Source organism: Xenopus tropicalis, chromosome 1 (assembly GCF_000004195.4).
Source record: "Xenopus tropicalis strain Nigerian chromosome 1, UCB_Xtro_10.0, whole genome shotgun sequence".
Lineage (NCBI taxonomy): Eukaryota > Metazoa > Chordata > Amphibia > Anura > Pipidae > Xenopus > Xenopus tropicalis.
In genome coordinates, this window is record NC_030677.2 from 165,155,278 (window position 1) to 165,172,932 (window position 17,655).

Sequence of the window (17,655 nt, forward strand, 5' to 3'; positions counted from 1 at the left end):
ATATTCAGACAAAATCTCCCAACTGTTTCTGAATTACTCAGGATATATAGCATTATTTTCAGTTAGAAAGGAAACTCACTTCTTATATTCTAAATTACATGTATTTCTGTCTCTTAAAGGTTCTTTTTAACTGATGTTAGAACAGTTAAGAAGAAGGATCTAAAAAATAAGCTAAAAATGAGTGTCATCCTATAGTGATGACTAGCAGATAGTGGCCACCTATCTGCTAGTATGTTGGGATCAGTTGGAACTTTACCACCCAAACTGGAGAAACCACACTAAACTGCAATCAGCATGTCCATTAATTGCTGCATCACAAGAATATGTATCAGGCAGATACATATTCAGAAGACTTTGCAAACATTTACTGTAAATTGCTGAACACACAAAAAAAGTGTAGAAATATAATAAATTAACAAAATTCAGTAAGCTAAAATTGCATAAAACCTACAGAAAATGGTACTGGGATATAATATGTGTCTTGGAGTGGAACCTGCCTGCATGAAACACGGCTGAAACTGTCACTTATAAAGATTCCTGGGAAGGTCATTCATGGATCACCTCTTTTTTTGTATCTAACGTGCATATCTTAACCAATAGTGACATGCAATATTTCATTTACCTAGAGTGATTAGTCTTTATTAGTGTCAACAGGGATAATACTCAGCAACATAGCCTTACCCTTCTTCTAAAGATACACCAGAGATTTAAGGTGACGAGAGCAGATTAGCAATGAGCAATGCAACTCAAAGATTTCAGAGATGTCCTTTTCTACTGGGATGGGAGGAAAATGTCAAAATTCATAGGAGATCATTCAAATCCCTTCTGCATGCAATAGTTATTTTTTTTATATGCCTGGTTAAATGGGTGATCTGGTAATTTTACCTTAGCTGTAAAAACTTTGTAATTGATATAGGTGAGGAATCAGACAGACAGAAGATTGCTTTGTCTACAGAATAATTACCCTCAGGCTCAGACTGACAACCTGTGAATCTGGCAAATGACAGAGGGGCTGATGTAAGATGCCATAGACAGTCACTATTTATTGGGCTGGTGGGGGGCTGTTTGGGCCTCTGTGTACTAAAAATGCCAGGCCTATTTTGATTCCCAGTCTGGGCCTGAGCAAACCTATAGGCAGTGTAGGACTGTGGATGTAGGACTATGTCAATAAAGGACAGGCTTAGACTGGCAATCTGTGGGTTCTGGCAAATGCCAGAGTGGCTGCTGTAAGATGCCACAATAACACATTCCATGCCTGATTATAGTGATCAGATCATCCTTTAGAAGGCATGTCATTCTAAAATTAATGTATGAAATACCCAGGATGCAGGACAGATTATCCTTTCTTTTTAAAGAAGAACTACATTTTCAGAATAAAACATGTATATTATTTATATCCTAATAAAGACCCAATAAATAATCTTATTAAACTGGCATATGGGTCAATATTCTCCTACTTTGAGCCACAATTTTGTGATGCTCTGTGTGTCACTGATCACTAGCGATAACTGAATCTGTCCCGTTTTGCAGAAAAAATCTCTATATTGCTACTGACACTTTGGTTCCATTAGGACTAAATGAACACTGTTCCCTACTTTGCTTTTTGAATCAGCGCTGATACTGATAAGTTGGTCATATTTATCTGATAAATTTGTAACCCCTATTTGGCTGTAAAACAGTCAAACCATGGCTAGTATAGGTTTAGAGCATGGGGAACATGCGACTCAATCTTTCAGGATGGGCCTTTGCTATGTGGAAGAAACCAAGGAAACCAAGAGTGTAGTGCAATTACAACTCACTGTAGCTGTGTGCAGTGCTATTTAGCAATAATGAACGCCAGAAGGTTCTTGCAGTTGAAACAATAGAAATGGATTTATTGTCAGAGACAAGTAGCAATGCAGGGTTAGCTCAAATACTCACAATGCAGATGGTATAGGATAGTACTCCCTGAGGACAGCAGAGAGAGGATGCACACCGGTTTATCCCACCTCCTTTAGAGTCTGGACAGGGTAAATGCACCTGGTCAGCTTGGTCCCTATGGAAGTCTGGATAGATACCTCAGTCCTCAGGTTGAATACCTCTAGCTTTAAGAGTCCTGTGGATCAGGGTTAAGGTACTGCCTGTATCCTGTGTCTTAACCGTGACCCTATGCTGAGGCAACATTGCCTGTATAGCAGATTACTTCCAGCTACTTTCCTTGGTCTTGCTTCCTTCCCTCTCTATCTAACTTTCCTAGAAAGTGCTCGACAAGAGTAACTATCTAATTGGTCCTCGTTCACTGGGTCGTTCACGGGGTCCATGGCTCCCTTCACTAGAGTAGGTGATGACTCTAGGGTAAAGTATGGCTTTACTGGGGCCCTGTTGATCCCAGGCTCAGTGGACCTTCACCTGAGACACAGAGGCAGCCAAAGAGGAAGACACACCCTCCTGCTAAACACTATATGAGAGTGCAAGAGGTGTGGTAAACCCAAATAACCAATAAGGCAAACTCTAAACTGATACATGGGTCTTTGCCCAGTAATTCTATATTTTATCTATATATATTGTGGATTTTATTGTGAATGGGGTCTTGATAAATCTCTTAGATGAAGACTGAAACATTGGCCTTTTTAATGGAGTAAATAACGTTGTTTTTTTTTACAAGAAAAAGGTTTCAGGTGTGCACGTGTTATTTTGAACATATGTATATATATTACTATATTATATTATGTATATAAAGATTGTTATTTAGGGTGGATAGTTTCTTGCATTTACAGTTAGTGTTACAAATAACTTGCAGTTACAGTTAGTGTTACAAATAACCATACACTGTGAATATTACAGTGAGGTGTGAGATGAAGTGCAAACCTGGCATATTAGAATGAACTCCAGCACCCTGTAATAGTTTTTCCTAAAGCCTGTACAAAAATATCCCATAAAACTGTCAGCGTTGGCATTTTTCTGTACTAAGCATAATTCTGATGGAAATTCTGAGGGCAGAGTGCCCCTTTAATGTCAGGGTCAAGAAATATACATATAAATCATGTAAATGAACAGCTGTACTTATTGCAATGGGTCAGGACAAGAAATGAAAGAAATGATCTACTTAGCAAAGGTTTAATGATGAGTTTTACTTCTAATTTGTAACTAAAAATGATTTAATGTGATGTATCACTCACTGGCATGCTGAATTCAGAGCACTAACCTTACTTACAGCATCCATAGCTACAGCACAGCAGACTTAATCATATCTTTGGTGTAAGCAATCTAGGAATCGCATAGTCTGTATGACAGCACAAGGCCACAGTCAAAGAGACTGCAAGAATGTTTTGTTTACTTCTAACCACACTACCTTTTGTAGGCATACTGGACTTTTTCATCATTTCAAAAGATTTTCTGTGACCTGTGGAATATAATTTGACCAAAAGTTGTGTGCCTTATTTCAGGATAAAATATAAATCATAAAGTGTCACTCCAAGTAATAAAACTGCACAATAACAGAGAGCAGAGTAAATAATTGGTAAACTTTGAACTCTCACAAACAGCCAATGCAGAATTGCAAATTATAAAGTATATTTTATATTTTTATAATACACAAGAGTCATGAATGAACTGAAAAACAATACCTTTATAAAGATATCTTAGGGTTGTCATTGTAACACATAACTCATAGAAATTTGTTTATTCTATAAAAAAGAGTCCTGACCTGTAGAAGTTCATGACCTGTATAAATGCATTAAAGAGATACTGACACCAGAAATTAAACCTTTTTTACATATGTCATAACATTGTCTTTGTATGCTATTTATAATTTTGCCATAAAAGTATTTGTCCAATGCTTTTACATTCCCTATCTGATCCCCCATGTCCCTCTATGAGGGGGCGGCCATATTTGTGCAGCAGGGGGCCGTTAGCATTAGAATTTTGTAACTGGCAGGCTGAGAAGGGACAGTCAGGTTGGCAAAACAGTCAGGTTTAGGGATTTCAAGTAACAATTACTTACAAAAGCAAAAAATGATCAACGCAACCCATAGGCAACTTTTTATGTAGATTCATATTTTAAAAAGTTGTTTTTTCATGTCAGTATCACTTTAAGAGGGTTATGGAGTTGGTTGAGTACTTCTAATATCCCTATATTTTGACTATAAGGGTGTAAAGGTGCTGGGCACATGTTCCAGCGCATTTCTGCCCATCTTCAACATGGGGCGTCTACAATGAAACCAGCCTGCGTGCTCACAAGCTCCCACGGCTTGGCAACACCATATGCACATGTTCTGACGCTCAGCGGATGCGCATTGCACTTAAGAAGACACCAAGGGCCTAGAATCTTTGCAAAGTGATCAACACCCCGGTGAGACACTGAGCATTATCTTCACTTACTGTTTTCCAGGTGTTGACTCAGCCTGTCCTTGGATTCTGACTCTTGCTGCCTAAACCAAACTTTGCTGGCTTGACCTGCTTTCCCCTACTGATTCTGCTTTGACTCCTGGCTTCTTGGAACTTCTGCCACTCCTCCACTAGGGCCTAGTCCTGTTACCACCCTCAGTGACTGTTGCTCCTCAGTAGGAGATATAGTAGAGGTCTTCAACAAAGCCATTCCTGTTAAAGGGATACATTATTATCTGTTTACATCTGTTACCCAGTGCTGCCATTTTGTTGTGTTTTGCGTGTTGTTCATGTGGAAATAAAAGACTAAAAATAAAGTCTCTGTCCATTCATGTATGTGTGCCCTTGGTTGATTTTCAATATGGGATTATTTAATAGACCCTACTACTAAAAGAATACTGTGTATTTTTGCTAGAAAAGGCTTTATTTATAGGATGAATAGTGTTTTACATATATGTCTTTTTTTAAGAAACCTTTATGGGGCATATTTTCCCTTTAATGCAGTATAATAAATGCTATCAATTGAAGTGTATTTGAATTCTAGGTTTTTCATTAGTAATGTAGGCAGTTTATTAACAGATGCAAAGTCTGCTCCAGGTCCACTAGCTCGTGGCAACCACACAGATGTTTTATTTTAGGGTAGACAAGTAAATGCTACTTGTTAATAAATTACTGGGCCTGAAGCAAAACTTTCCACCTGTTCTTACATTTCCCTGCATCTCAATAGGTAACTAGCATCTTTACCAGTGTCATAATTGTCCAAATCCAATAATCTCAGAATAACAGCTTACTGTGTCTCTTGTCTCCATGTTGGTCTGTGTCTGCCAAATACTAGGTAATGGTAAGGTAGTACAGTGTCGGACTGGGGTGCCGAGGGCCCACCAGAAACCCTTAGACCTTAAGCCCACTATCCCCTTCTCTGTCCACTAACTTTATTTAATCTCTTAATTACTTCTTTTTACATACTACTATCTATCATTTCCTTCATGTCTTCTGTTCCTCTCATACAGAATTAAGTAATGGCTATAGTATAGGCGTACAAGGCAAATGGTTAGGAGAACCATTTGACACGTTAGCCCACTGGGAGTTTTCCTGGTCTGGTGGGCCAGTCTGACACTGAGGTAGTACCTGGGGGGAGAAACAAATTGCCACCCCTGCCTTGGGTGCAAGATATTCTTGGCCTGGGTCTGGTCTACCTAGAAGTTTATGTAAGCTTCGGTGGAAGAATAAATGTGTAAAAAAAAAAAAAAAAGGAACAATCTTTTCTGTGGCGAAGCCTGACAATGTGTGGCAAATTTTGTCACTGTTTTTTACACAGCATAATAAATAGGCCCCTATATGTCATTAAAGGGAGTGACCACTGCCTTGTCCAAAGATTGTTTCCTTATAGTTGCCACTATGCATTAAGTCTTCCTAGCTTTCTAAAACAAACAAGGATGTATACTAGGTATCAGTTTGTATTTGTCCACCTGAGTAGCAGCTCACTACTGTATCTGTCTCACAATTGGGCAACAACAAAAGGCCCACAAAAATAACAACAAAAACGTTATTATAACAAGGTTATAAAATGTACAAACCCCACAATCTACGGCCGTACATGTTTCATGCCTGCATGGCGTTTAAGGCAGTAAGGAACTTCTGATACACACACAATATTTGTAACACAGTCCGCCACCCAACAATTAAAAATCAACCAATCAGTGTTAATTACAAAAGGAATGGCTTATTAATCAGCCAACTAGAAGGACCCACTCAGATTATTCGCAACATCAAACCCCCTCCCATCGCGTACTGCACTTATCCCTTATGGCCACGATGGGGGGGGGGGAGATCTGCCAGCACCCACAGTTGCTGTAGGACGCTGGCTTGGCGCCACAAGGGCCCACTGAGTTTTCTCCCGGTGCCCCACAACCACTAACAACACAAAAATTTAATTCCTTTTGTCAAGATGTTGTCCAAGCAAATACTTTAGTACAGAACCCATGAAGAAGCATATTATGAAATGTAACTATATGCTTTAATAATAAAAAGGCATTTATAACATTGGCATATTATAGGTTTTCCCTCTTCGTTCAATTTTCAAGAACTAGAAATCTGTTTATCAAAAGGTAGAAGAGTCAGATGGACGATACAATAGGAATAGCAGCATTTCCCTTCATCAGTGCTGGATATATATTTCCAAAAATCAAGAACCTCTGCAGTTAGAACACACCCAGCTTGGAACAGTCCATTTCAAACATATAGTTAAAATTGGCAGCAGCATAGTATTCCCTTAATGTATCTCACTAGGCACTGATTGAACTTCTTAACCAGATGTTTATAATAAGGGCTGTATTACTGCCCGGCAAACTTTGATCTAAATGGGAACTCTGGGATCCCTTCTTAGTAACAATGACACAAAATACTGTTATTTTTTTTAATATGACAACATAATGGTTGGATTTGGTTGGATTTGAAGACAAAATGTATTCAGATTTACAGTACACATTCCACTTAATATCTTTAAATCTTGAAAAACAATTATGAATGTTAATTGCAAAAGTAAATATTGTATTTCTAAAAGTGATAGAATGGTATAGTTTAAAATACCAGGTTATTGTAATAAGTACAGGTATGGGATCTCTTATGCGGAAACTCAATATTCAGAGACCTCCTAATTATGGATAGGCCATCTCACATAGACTGCATCTAAACCAAATCATTCTAATTTCTAATTTTTTTTAAGTGAATTTCTTTTTCTCTGTAACAATAAAAGAGTACCATGTACTTGATTCCAACTAAGGTGCTTGAATCCATATTGATGGCAAAACAATCCTATTGGGTTTAGTTCATGTTTTGCAGTAGACTTAAGATATGGTGATCCAAATTATCCAAAGATTCCCCATCTGGAAAACCCAAGGTTATATGCAATCCGAATAACAGATCCCACTATATATATATATATATATATATGTAAAGAAAACCTTACACAATAAAAGTATTTAAAAAAAACTTGGGCTTGTTTTAATGATACAGCATTTTCAATATTACAGACTATGGAGCATGTTGGTAAAGCAGTGTTAAATGTGGGGCCTTAGAGAAATTAGAACAGTCAACAATCTGTTCAACAGTCACGTTGGAGCGTGAATTTATGTATGATATAGTATGTGTATGTGTGTTTGTAGCTCTATTAAATAATGATGCTTTTCTTAAGAAAACCCACAATAACCATATTAATAAATCATAAATATCTACTGTTTATAACTGAGGCATGTGTCAATTAACATTTTAAACCTTTACATTTCCAAATTACTGTATAACTTTCACACAAATATATTATTTTATAGCAGGGAACGTCTGTAATTAGAGTAGGTACAGCCACAGCTATGTTAGAATTGTGGCACACTTGCTCCCTCTACAGAGAGTTTTCTGAATGACAAGACAACAAGATTTTTTTTAAAAAAAAAATTTGAAAATGTGTCTATGCTTGCACTGCAGAATGGCTTTCATAACTTGGTCCCTGAGAGTCACTGCAGCATGATTTACACTGATGGTCACTTCAAGGGGCCCTGTGAAGGTGCTTGTTACAAGGACCCTGTACATTTTCCGTGTTATGACTTAGGGTGCCATATATATATTCAAGGATTGGTTGATGTCAGCTGGGCTAACGCTAGTCTGCATCATGTCTATTAATGGTGCCATTGCCTAAACTTCAAGCAGTTAAACCATTCCCTTTATAATTCACCAGGAGCACAGTTCTATTAAGGCAGTATTTACAACACTGATGTCTAGCACTCATACATAAGGGGAACGTGGGTAATGAGACTACAGTCATTTTTTTTTCGTTACACTTTATATTATGAATTTTAATTTATTATGAATTTTAATTTTAATTATGGAATTTAATTTGCTTTAATTTGTCAATATTTCAAAATGCATAATATATATATAATAAAAACTGTTTCTCAATGGTTTAGAAGTAGGTGAAAGGCAATAAGTTGCACAGTATCCTCAGGCAGATCTCACATCTATGAGAAATTGAGTAGAACAATTAAAGTCATATTCAACTGAAAATATCACTTATTATGGCAAAAAAATATTCCCCCAAAATTGCGCAATTAAAGTAGTCATTCACTTTGGCTTTACCTGATTTATGAACACTCCTTAGACATGAGAGAGATGCGTTAAGTCGATCACATTCCTCACTGCTGGCACCAAACTTTTCTAGGGTCTCGCACACCTGATCATCACTCATGTCCAGCAGCTCTTCTAAGGTCAGCTGCCCGGGATCAATTTCCTAAAACAAGGGCAATATCATGTTAAACTAATAATAACCTTTATCAAAACACTGCTATAAGATTATCATGAAATAGTAACAAATAGATCATGCTATAGATATATAAAATAGTTGTACCTAAAATGCATTTAGATATATGCGGTAGTGTGCACTGGGGTCTATGCGGCCACATCATTTGCATTAGAACACACAATTTCATACCTCCCAACATTTGAAAAATGAAAAGAGGGACAAAAAGATTTGTCGCGCGCATACTACCATATTACCTAAGGAAAACAATATAGCAACTACTACATATAAAATGCCCCAATTACCACACCCCATTTTTTTTAAAAAAATACTCCTTTTATATAGTTGAAATGGTGGGATCAGGCACAAAATGTGCGCTATACCCTCATACCATACTACCTAAGGAAAACAATATAGCATCTCCTACATATAAAATACAAATATAGAGAGAAGGCAGTCAGTTATAAGCGAGTTATAACTATGTACCAGTTTTTCCCCCCCATACACAGTGCCCCCAATGGCCCAATAGACAGTACCCCCCATACACAGTGCCCCCATACACAGTGCCCCCATACACAGTGCCCCCATACACAGTACCCCCCATACACAGTGCCCCCATACAGAGTACCCCCCATAGAAAGTGCCCCCAATTGCTTCCATAGACAGTACCCCCCATAGAAAGTGCCCCCATAGACAGTACCCCCCATAGAAAGCACCCCCAATTGACCCCATAGACAGTGCCCCCAATTGCCCCATAGACAGTAGCCCCCACACACAGTGCCCCAAAGAAAGTACCCCCATACACAATGCCCCCATAGAAAGTGCCCCCATAGACATTTGCCCCATACACAGTGCCCCGAATTGCCCCCATACACAGTGCCCCCACAGACAGTTCCCCCCATACACAATGCCCCCATAGACGCTCCTTCTTCTTCTGCGGCTCTGCTCCTTATGCAGCTCCTTGTGCAGTGGCAACAGGCCCTTTTATAAGGTTGCGCCCCGTGCGTCCGTGTGACGTCAGCAACTTATAAAAGGGCCTGTCGCCGCTGGACAAGGAGCTGCATAAGGAGCAGACCCGCACAAGGAGCCGGAACGCCCGGCTCCAGCCAGCGCATTCCGCTGTCCCGGATAGTTCAATGAATGTCCCACATTTCCGTAATCTAGTGAACTATCCGGGACAGCGGGATGCGCTATAAAAACCGGGACAGTCCCGTGGAAAGCAGGACAGTTGGGGGGTATGTAATTTTTCATACACTAACTAGTCAAACATGCCATCTGTACAAACTTGCCAAGTGTGCCAAGGCATCAAAAACAGAATTCTAAGCTTTATAGCTCATTGTTCATTATAAAAGGCCTTTGAACAGAAACAAAAACACATCCCAGATTAACAGTTTCGTGTGTGGCTTGAGGTCCCAGGGGGATACTATTTGTTAAAAGCAAAATATTGCTTTTGTGAGGCCAGGGCTATTTTGCCTGGAAACACCATTAAGTTATATTCAACAAGTCAGAGAGCCCCAAATGTTTTCTTTGTACTAGGCACCAGAATATGTGAGCCCTCCCCTTATGGTGGCCCCAGGTGTATACTGCAGGACCTAGGGGTGTATAAAATGAAAACCGATTTGAATCTTAAAGCGTTCATAGCATGAATAATTAACAGATACCTAATTAACTGTTCCAGAGGGACCTATAAATACAGCGCTCTGCAGCTAAGTACTTGAATGATAGTGTGGAAGCTCTTCCGTAATAACTGCATATAAACGGTCCTGGGAGAGCCCAGTAGTACATTTGTTTAAGCCTGTTCCTTGCAAAATGTTGTTTATACTGCTCTAACAATAGGTGAGCACTGCTACAATGACCACAGTGCATTAAGTAAGGACAAGCTGAAGTGTTCCCAGGTCTACAAGCAAGTGCACCTATAATGGCCACAAAGCAGCAACCAAGGAGGCTCAGCCTATACAGCCACATAAAAAGTAACTCCAGTGTGGCAAGATATTTTATAGACTCCAATGTGACAAATGACACATATAATAACATTCCCAAATTGTGCAGGGTGGATACCCTGGGTGGAAATTGCCATTGACTTGGGGTTGGAAGGAGACCAACATGGTGCTTGAATGTCTGTTGTAAAAAGTCTGATATCTCTGTCTAAATCAGATATTAAAGGATCTAGTGCTGAGATTCAAAAAACCTAAACAATTTAAAACTCAGCAATTATGCATGTCACCAATGTATATTTTCACTAAAAACAAAAAAGACACAGACAACGGTTCTCGGAGGAGAAACAAGGTGTCCAAACTATATGCAATAAAAAGGGAATTATGTACCAGCTGGCCCTACTTTTCTAATCTGCTGAACACTGACATCAATGCGGGTCCTCTGAAAGCGAAAAGATAGATAAAGTTCTTATTCCCCAATGAAGAGGCTGTGATGCTAGTGATTGCACAGAGCTGTTAATAGGCATTTGGCAGTAAGGTGACACCACATGCGCAGAGTTCCTTAATCTGATAGGGAAACCTCTGTTATAATGCATTTTTACAATTGCTAATACTATTTGTTACCACCTTCTCTGTAGCGGCTTGGATAATAACCAGAGCTGGAACTAGGGTTAAGCAGAAGAGTCATAAGCCAAGAGCGCAATGCTGGAGGGGCACTAGGCATGTACCTACATCCTTGCACTCCTCTGTCATCACCATGTGTGTGCATATACGCTCTTGAGGGATGGGGGGGTGGAGCGAGGTGTCTGGCACCTCGCCCGGTGCTGCATTTAACCCTTTTTTATTTTTTGTTGGATTTATATGGGTATATATTAAAAATAGAGTATTTTCTCTATATATGTCAATTTACACAAAGTTGAACATCCCCTTTAAACACCACTGTTTAATAGCTACATAGGGTGCAGACACAATAGTGGGAAACTATTTCTGGTCATCAGGAACTTAGTAATATAAGTAACTTAAGTGAAAAAAGACATGCGTCCATTGACTTCAACATTTTATGTCTATATAAAAGCTGCTCAATTGTTAGTTCAAAGAAAGGAAAAAAAAACCTTCTGAAGCCTCTCCAATTTGCCTCAGAGGGGGAAAAAATCCCACTGACTTCAATATGGCAATGGGACCAGTCGCTGGACCAACTTGTACTTAGAGCTATTTTCATAGGACAAAAAATAGGAACTGTTCTGGAAATAACACTTGGCAACTTTATTGACACTCATATTCCACTACAGCTTGAAAAGCACGCATATTTGCTGTAGCCAAAACTGTTGTTTTGCCGTGTGATTCTTTAGCCTTTATAAGATATCAGTTTGACAGTTATTACATAAACTGATTAATTCTAATCTGACCTTTGATATCAACTGCGGCAGAACAGAGAGCAACACTGCAAAGCCCACATCTGATGCAGTGATATTTTAACAATAAACCTCCATCTGCCACTGAACAGAAAAAGAAAAATATTCTCACTTGTCGCCTACGAAGTACAGAGAAGCTGGTATTCTGCCTACACGCTAGACTGACCTATATAGACCTCCGCTGCCTACACATGTTCATATCTGCAACAAACTTCAAGGATTAATAGGAAAAGAAAAATTGTGGACTTTTGGACACTTCCTTGCCGAACGCCCACATCCAGGGATAGTCAGCTGAAAATGAGATTCTAGCAGGTTGCTTTTGTCACAACTTAGCCGACTTAGGGCCGAGGCAGAGAACTGAAGTGTGAAGCACAGCAGAAATAATCTTTTATTTTGATCCATGGGTGCCATATTCTCTTTGTGGAGTCTTATTATGTAAAGGCTAAAATCCCATTTTATTCAAGGCCCCCTCTGCATTTTTAAATGCTTCATAAAAGTTCACACCATTCACATCTAATCATGCAGAAGAAAGAGCCTTAGCGTTAATAGCTGCCTGCAAACACCTGTACTGAACTCTCTCTGAAAGTTACAATTGCTCGGCAGCACTTAAAAACCATCTCCTTGGTTATTTGAATACGCAGAGGCTTTTTATTTTCTTCTTACATCCCACATGATGATTTTGTAAATAGCACATACAGGCCAGGATAACCTAGGTACCAATAATGGCTACGAAAGGAGGTAATGTGTTGATCACTGGCAATGGGAAGCAGCCAGCAGTGATTCTGATCATGACAGAAATAGTGGCAATCTAATTAATTTGCCATAGCCATTGGTATTTCAGTGCACTGCCCTAACAAAAAGTGCTGTAGTGTTTCACTCCTCACAGACCTTCCCCAACTCTAGCAGAGTATCCACACATAGTTATAGAATGAGGAGATCACTACACATGCAGAATCACTGCTGCAAACTGCTCTATTGCTGACTACCAAACGGCAATAAAGCAGTTTGCAGCAGTGATGCTGCATGTGTAGTGCTCTCCTCATTCTATAACTATTTGTGGAATTTGCCATAGCCACCATAGGGGAATCTGAAGTCAAATGGGTAACTATGTATCTGATAAATTAAGGATTTACTAGTAGCTATCTACTTTCTGCAGAGAACATGTGAACAAGCATTTGTAGGGACCCATAGGGTTAAAATGCCCCTATGGCTTTAAACCCTACCATTTCCTTCTTTATCCTGTTACTGGGCAAAGACCCATGTATCTAGTTTACAATTTGCATTCTGTGCCTTATTGGTTCATAGGTTGACCACTCCTTTTGCACTCTAATATAGTGTTTGGCACTTTGGCTGCGTCTGTTGACTCAGGTGGAAGTTCCACTGAGCCTGGGATCAACAGGGCCCCAGTAAAGCCAAAGCTACCCTAGAGTCACCATCCAAACTCTATTGAAAGTTGGGAACAGGGACCACGTGAACAAGAAATAGCTATATAGTAGACATCCTAAAAGCACTTTCTAGGAAAGTGAGGCAGAAAGGCATATTTAGAAAGAGCAGCTTCTGGCTCTAACCAGGAGAGGTTAGCTGGGAAGTACCCTTCCCTACAGGCACTGTTGCCTTAGCATAGAGCCATGGTTAAGACACATGATTCAGGTTAGTGTAAATCCCTGATCCATAGTCGGCTGTTGGGATCCTTAACAGCTAAGTGCCATGTGGTATGAGACACAGTAGGAAGAAGGTCCCTGCCCCGTAGAGCTTACAATTTAAGTGGGTGGGTAACATACAGGCACAAACTGGAAGGTAAGAGTGCACCAGGTATGGGAATTTGCCCTTAAGCGCAGGACTAGGCAAAATAATGTTTTAGTGCTCCAGACGGTAACAGCTGAGCTTTTTTTTAAAGAGAGTGGGTGAGTTTTCCCTGCGGAGGGATTCAGGGATAGAGTCCCAGAGGTAAGGAGCAGCGAGATAGAAAGGTTTAAGACGAGAGAGCGCAGTGGGTGTGGATGGTGTAAAAAGACAGAGGCTCTGAGAGGAGCGGAGGAGACAACCAGGAACGTGCAGGGAGACCAGTGAAGTAATGTAGTGAGGAGCAGAGGAGTGAAGGGCTTTGAATGTTAGCAGAAGGATTTTGTAAGATATCCATTGCTTAACAGGCAACCATGGAAGAGAACTTAATTGAGGCTGAGCAGGTTCCCTCTTCAGAGAGAGCAGGAGGATCCTGGCAGCAGAGTTTAAAATTGATTGCAGGAGAGAGAGGTGGGAGTCTGGGAGGCCGGTTAGTAGGAGATTGCAGTAATCTAAGCGGGAAAGGATAAGGGCATGTATTAGTGTTTTAGCTGTTACTTGTGAAAGAAATGGGCGTTTCTTGGCAATATTGCGGAGGAAAAAATGGCAGGTTTTGGCAGTGTTATTAATATGGTTAGAGAAGGAGAGTGACTGGTCAAAGATAACCCCAAGGCAGCGTGCAGAATTTACAGGGTTGATGGTCATGCCATCAATAGTAATGGTGAAAGGAGGAGGAGGGCCAGGTTTGGGCGGGAAGACCATGAGCTCGGTTTTAGCTAGGTTAAGTTTGAGCTGGCGTCGGTTCATCCAGGAGGAGATAGCCAGGAGGCAGTTACCAATCTGGGTTTGAATATCAGTGGTTAGTGCAGAGGTCTCTAAATATATCTGTATGTCATCTGCATATAAGTGATATTTAAGACTATAAGAAGAAATAAGGTCTCCTAGAGAGAGAGTGTACAGGGAGAACAGCAGGGGGCCAAGCACAGAGCCCTGAGGCACCCCCACACTAAGCGGAACTGGGGTAGAGGATTTGTTAGTAAGAGCAACAGAGAAGGAGCGGTTAGAGAGATAGGAAGAGAACCGGGATGCAGCTTGATCCCGGATCCCCAGAGAATAGAGAATTTGCATAAGGACAGAATGGTTGACTGTATCAAAAGCAGAGGAAAGGTCTAGGAGAATGAGGACCGAGTAGCGTCCCTTGGCCTTGGCAGTCTGGAGATCATTTGCCACTCTACATAAAACCGTCTCAGTGGAGTGCGCAGGCCGAAAACCAAACTGCATAGGGTCCAGCAGATTATGGGTGCAGAGGAAGTTAGTGACACGAGAAAAGACAAGACGTTCCAGTTTAGAGGCAGGGGGCAGGAGAGAGACGGGACGGTAGTTAGAAAGGCAGGACGGGTCCAGTGTAGCCTTTTTAAGAATGGGTTTGACACATTCTTGTTTGAAGAGAGAGGGAAAAGTACCAGAAGCCAGAGAGGAATTGAAAATGTGGGTAAGAGCTGGAGTAAGAGCAGGGGCACACTGTTTTAGTAGGGATGAGGGCATAGGATCCAGCGAGCAGATAGTAGGCGGAGAGGATCGGAGAAGCTGAGAAACTTCAGACTCTGTTACGTGATTGAAGGATCTGAATACGGAGAGAGGAGATTTAGGAAGGTTGAGATTACCGGTATCTGAAGGTAGGTAAAATTGTTTGTGGATAGAATCGACTTTGCTTTTAAAGAAGTCAGCAAAGTCCTGAGGGGTGTGTTCAGATATGATTGATTCATTAGGTGAAGGATGAAGTAGCGCGCTAAATATGGAGAATAAGCGCCGTGGGTTTGATTTATTATTATTTACAAGTGTGTTATAGTATGCTTGCTTGGCCTGGGATAGGGCAGTATTGAGGCACACCATAAGAAATTTATAGTGGAGGAAGTCAGCTTTCACGCGTGATTTCCTCCAAATGCACAGGAGCGCAGAAATCGTGTCTGAGGGTTAAGCCAGGGACGGAGATTGCGGGCACGACTGCGTTGCGGCTGCAGGGGGCATGGGTGTTAATTGCGGATGATAAAATAGAGTTGTAGGTATTTACCCGTAACTCAGGATCAGAGGAAGCACAGAAGGAGGAGAGGCTAGAACTAAGAGAGTTAGAGAGAGCAGTTATATCAACCATTTGCGTGTTGTGAATCAGGGTTTTAGGCTGAGCGTTAGAAGAAGGAGAAAGAGACGCGTGTGAGATAGAAAAAGAGATAAGATGATAATCTGAGAGAGGAAAAGGCTCACTGTTAAATGTAGATAGATCTAGATTTTTGGAAAAGACCAGATCTAGGAAATGACCATCCTTATGGGTAGCTGTATTAGTCTACTGCCGGAGATCAAAGGAGGAGGTTAGATGGAGAAATCAAGAGGGCCAGGGCTGAGAGGGGTCTTTTATATGGCAATTGAAATTGCCTAAAATGATTGCAGGGGTGTCAGAGCATAGAAAAAAAGAGAGCCAGGATTCAAAGTCAGAGAGAAATGTAGCTAAGGATTTTGAAGAAGGTGGTCTGTAAACAACTGCCACCCGCACAGAAAGAGGGTGGAACAGCTGAACCGCATGCACCTCAAAAGAAGGAAACCTGAAAGTAGGAGGTATAGGGATTAGTTTAAAACGGCAATGAGGGGAGAGCAGAACCCCTACCCCTCCCCCACGGCCAGTAATGCGGGGAGTATGAGAGAAAGAAAGACCGCCATAAGAGAGAGCTGCCTCAATAGCATTATCATCCTGAGAGAGCCAGGTCTCTGTTATGACAAACAGGTGAAAAGACTTTGAGCAAAACAGATCATGAATAAAAGCAGCTTTGTTAGTTACAGAGCGGGTATTAAGAAGAGCACAAGAGAAGGGGAGATAAGAAGAGGAGAGAGTGGGAATTTGTCCAGATTGCTCTCCATATCGGTGCCGCGCTGTCAGGTGTCTTTACCCTGCAGGCCCAGACTTATTAGAGGTGGGATAAACCAGTGGGCATCCTCTCTTTCTGTTGTACAATAAACTACTTACTGTTTGTTTTCACCACAAAGAACCTTCTGGCGTCCATTGTAGTTGCACTACACACCAAGGATATATCCACATAGCGAAAGCCCATCTGATGTGTAGAGTCCTATGTACCCCATGCTCTAAAGCCATTCTAGCAGGTGTTGCGTGTTTTTACAGCCCAGTAGGGGTTATACATTTATGTATATCTAAAATGTTATTGCTGTCATAGCTGAAAAGCTTAGTCAGTGGCTACACCATCTTGTTTTGTTGCAAGGGCTAAAGGTCTCATTTACTATTGCACAGGACAGGGTGCAAAGTGTAAAAATGGGAACAGAGCACCATATTTTTTGCACATTTAAAAAAAACATAAAATACCCAAGAGCACAACTCTTTACACTTCCAGAATAGAATGCGAAGAGCGACACCCCTCTGTCAATACAGCAATGCCAGAGTTTGGCAGTATTCATAAGGGGCAAGTGGTGCCTGGAATGCAGGTATTCCCTTGGATGCCCCCTAACTTGCATTGCATTTAGGACTTGCACACAAGAGACCCTGCTTCCATTAGCCAATGGAACATGACGCTATGTTAACTAATAAACTAAGGGAACTAATTCCACGACCAGTTTTACATCTGTCTTTCCAGCATGTGCTCAGACACAAAACAGAAACCATCATTCTGTGCCAGCTAATGAGATAATGTAGCTTATCGATACTGGTACCAAGGGCAGAAGGAACACGAGGCAGATCAATACTAGATAAGGGAGGCTGACATACTAAATAAATGTTTTCTTCAGTGCCTGCAAGCAAGGGAAAATGTCACAAAATACCTGCGGAGACTCCAAATAATATGGAAATAATATGGAAAGGGTACATACAGGGTTGCCG

The 17,655-nt window shown here is 40.8% G+C and overlaps 1 protein-coding gene across 3 annotated transcripts in view; it reads right to left on the reverse strand.

Annotated features, from left to right (window-relative positions):
* The window catches only part of ksr2 (kinase suppressor of ras 2), a 184,351-nt gene that overhangs the window by 115,359 nt on the left and 51,337 nt on the right, over nucleotides 1–17,655 (reverse strand). For all 3 annotated transcript variants that reach the window (XM_031892817.1, XM_031892826.1, XM_018090607.2), the window contains one exon: nucleotides 8,491–8,641. In XM_031892817.1, coding sequence (XP_031748677.1) covers nucleotides 8,491–8,641 — 151 coding nt within the window. The remainder of the gene's footprint in view (nucleotides 1–8,490; nucleotides 8,642–17,655) is intronic.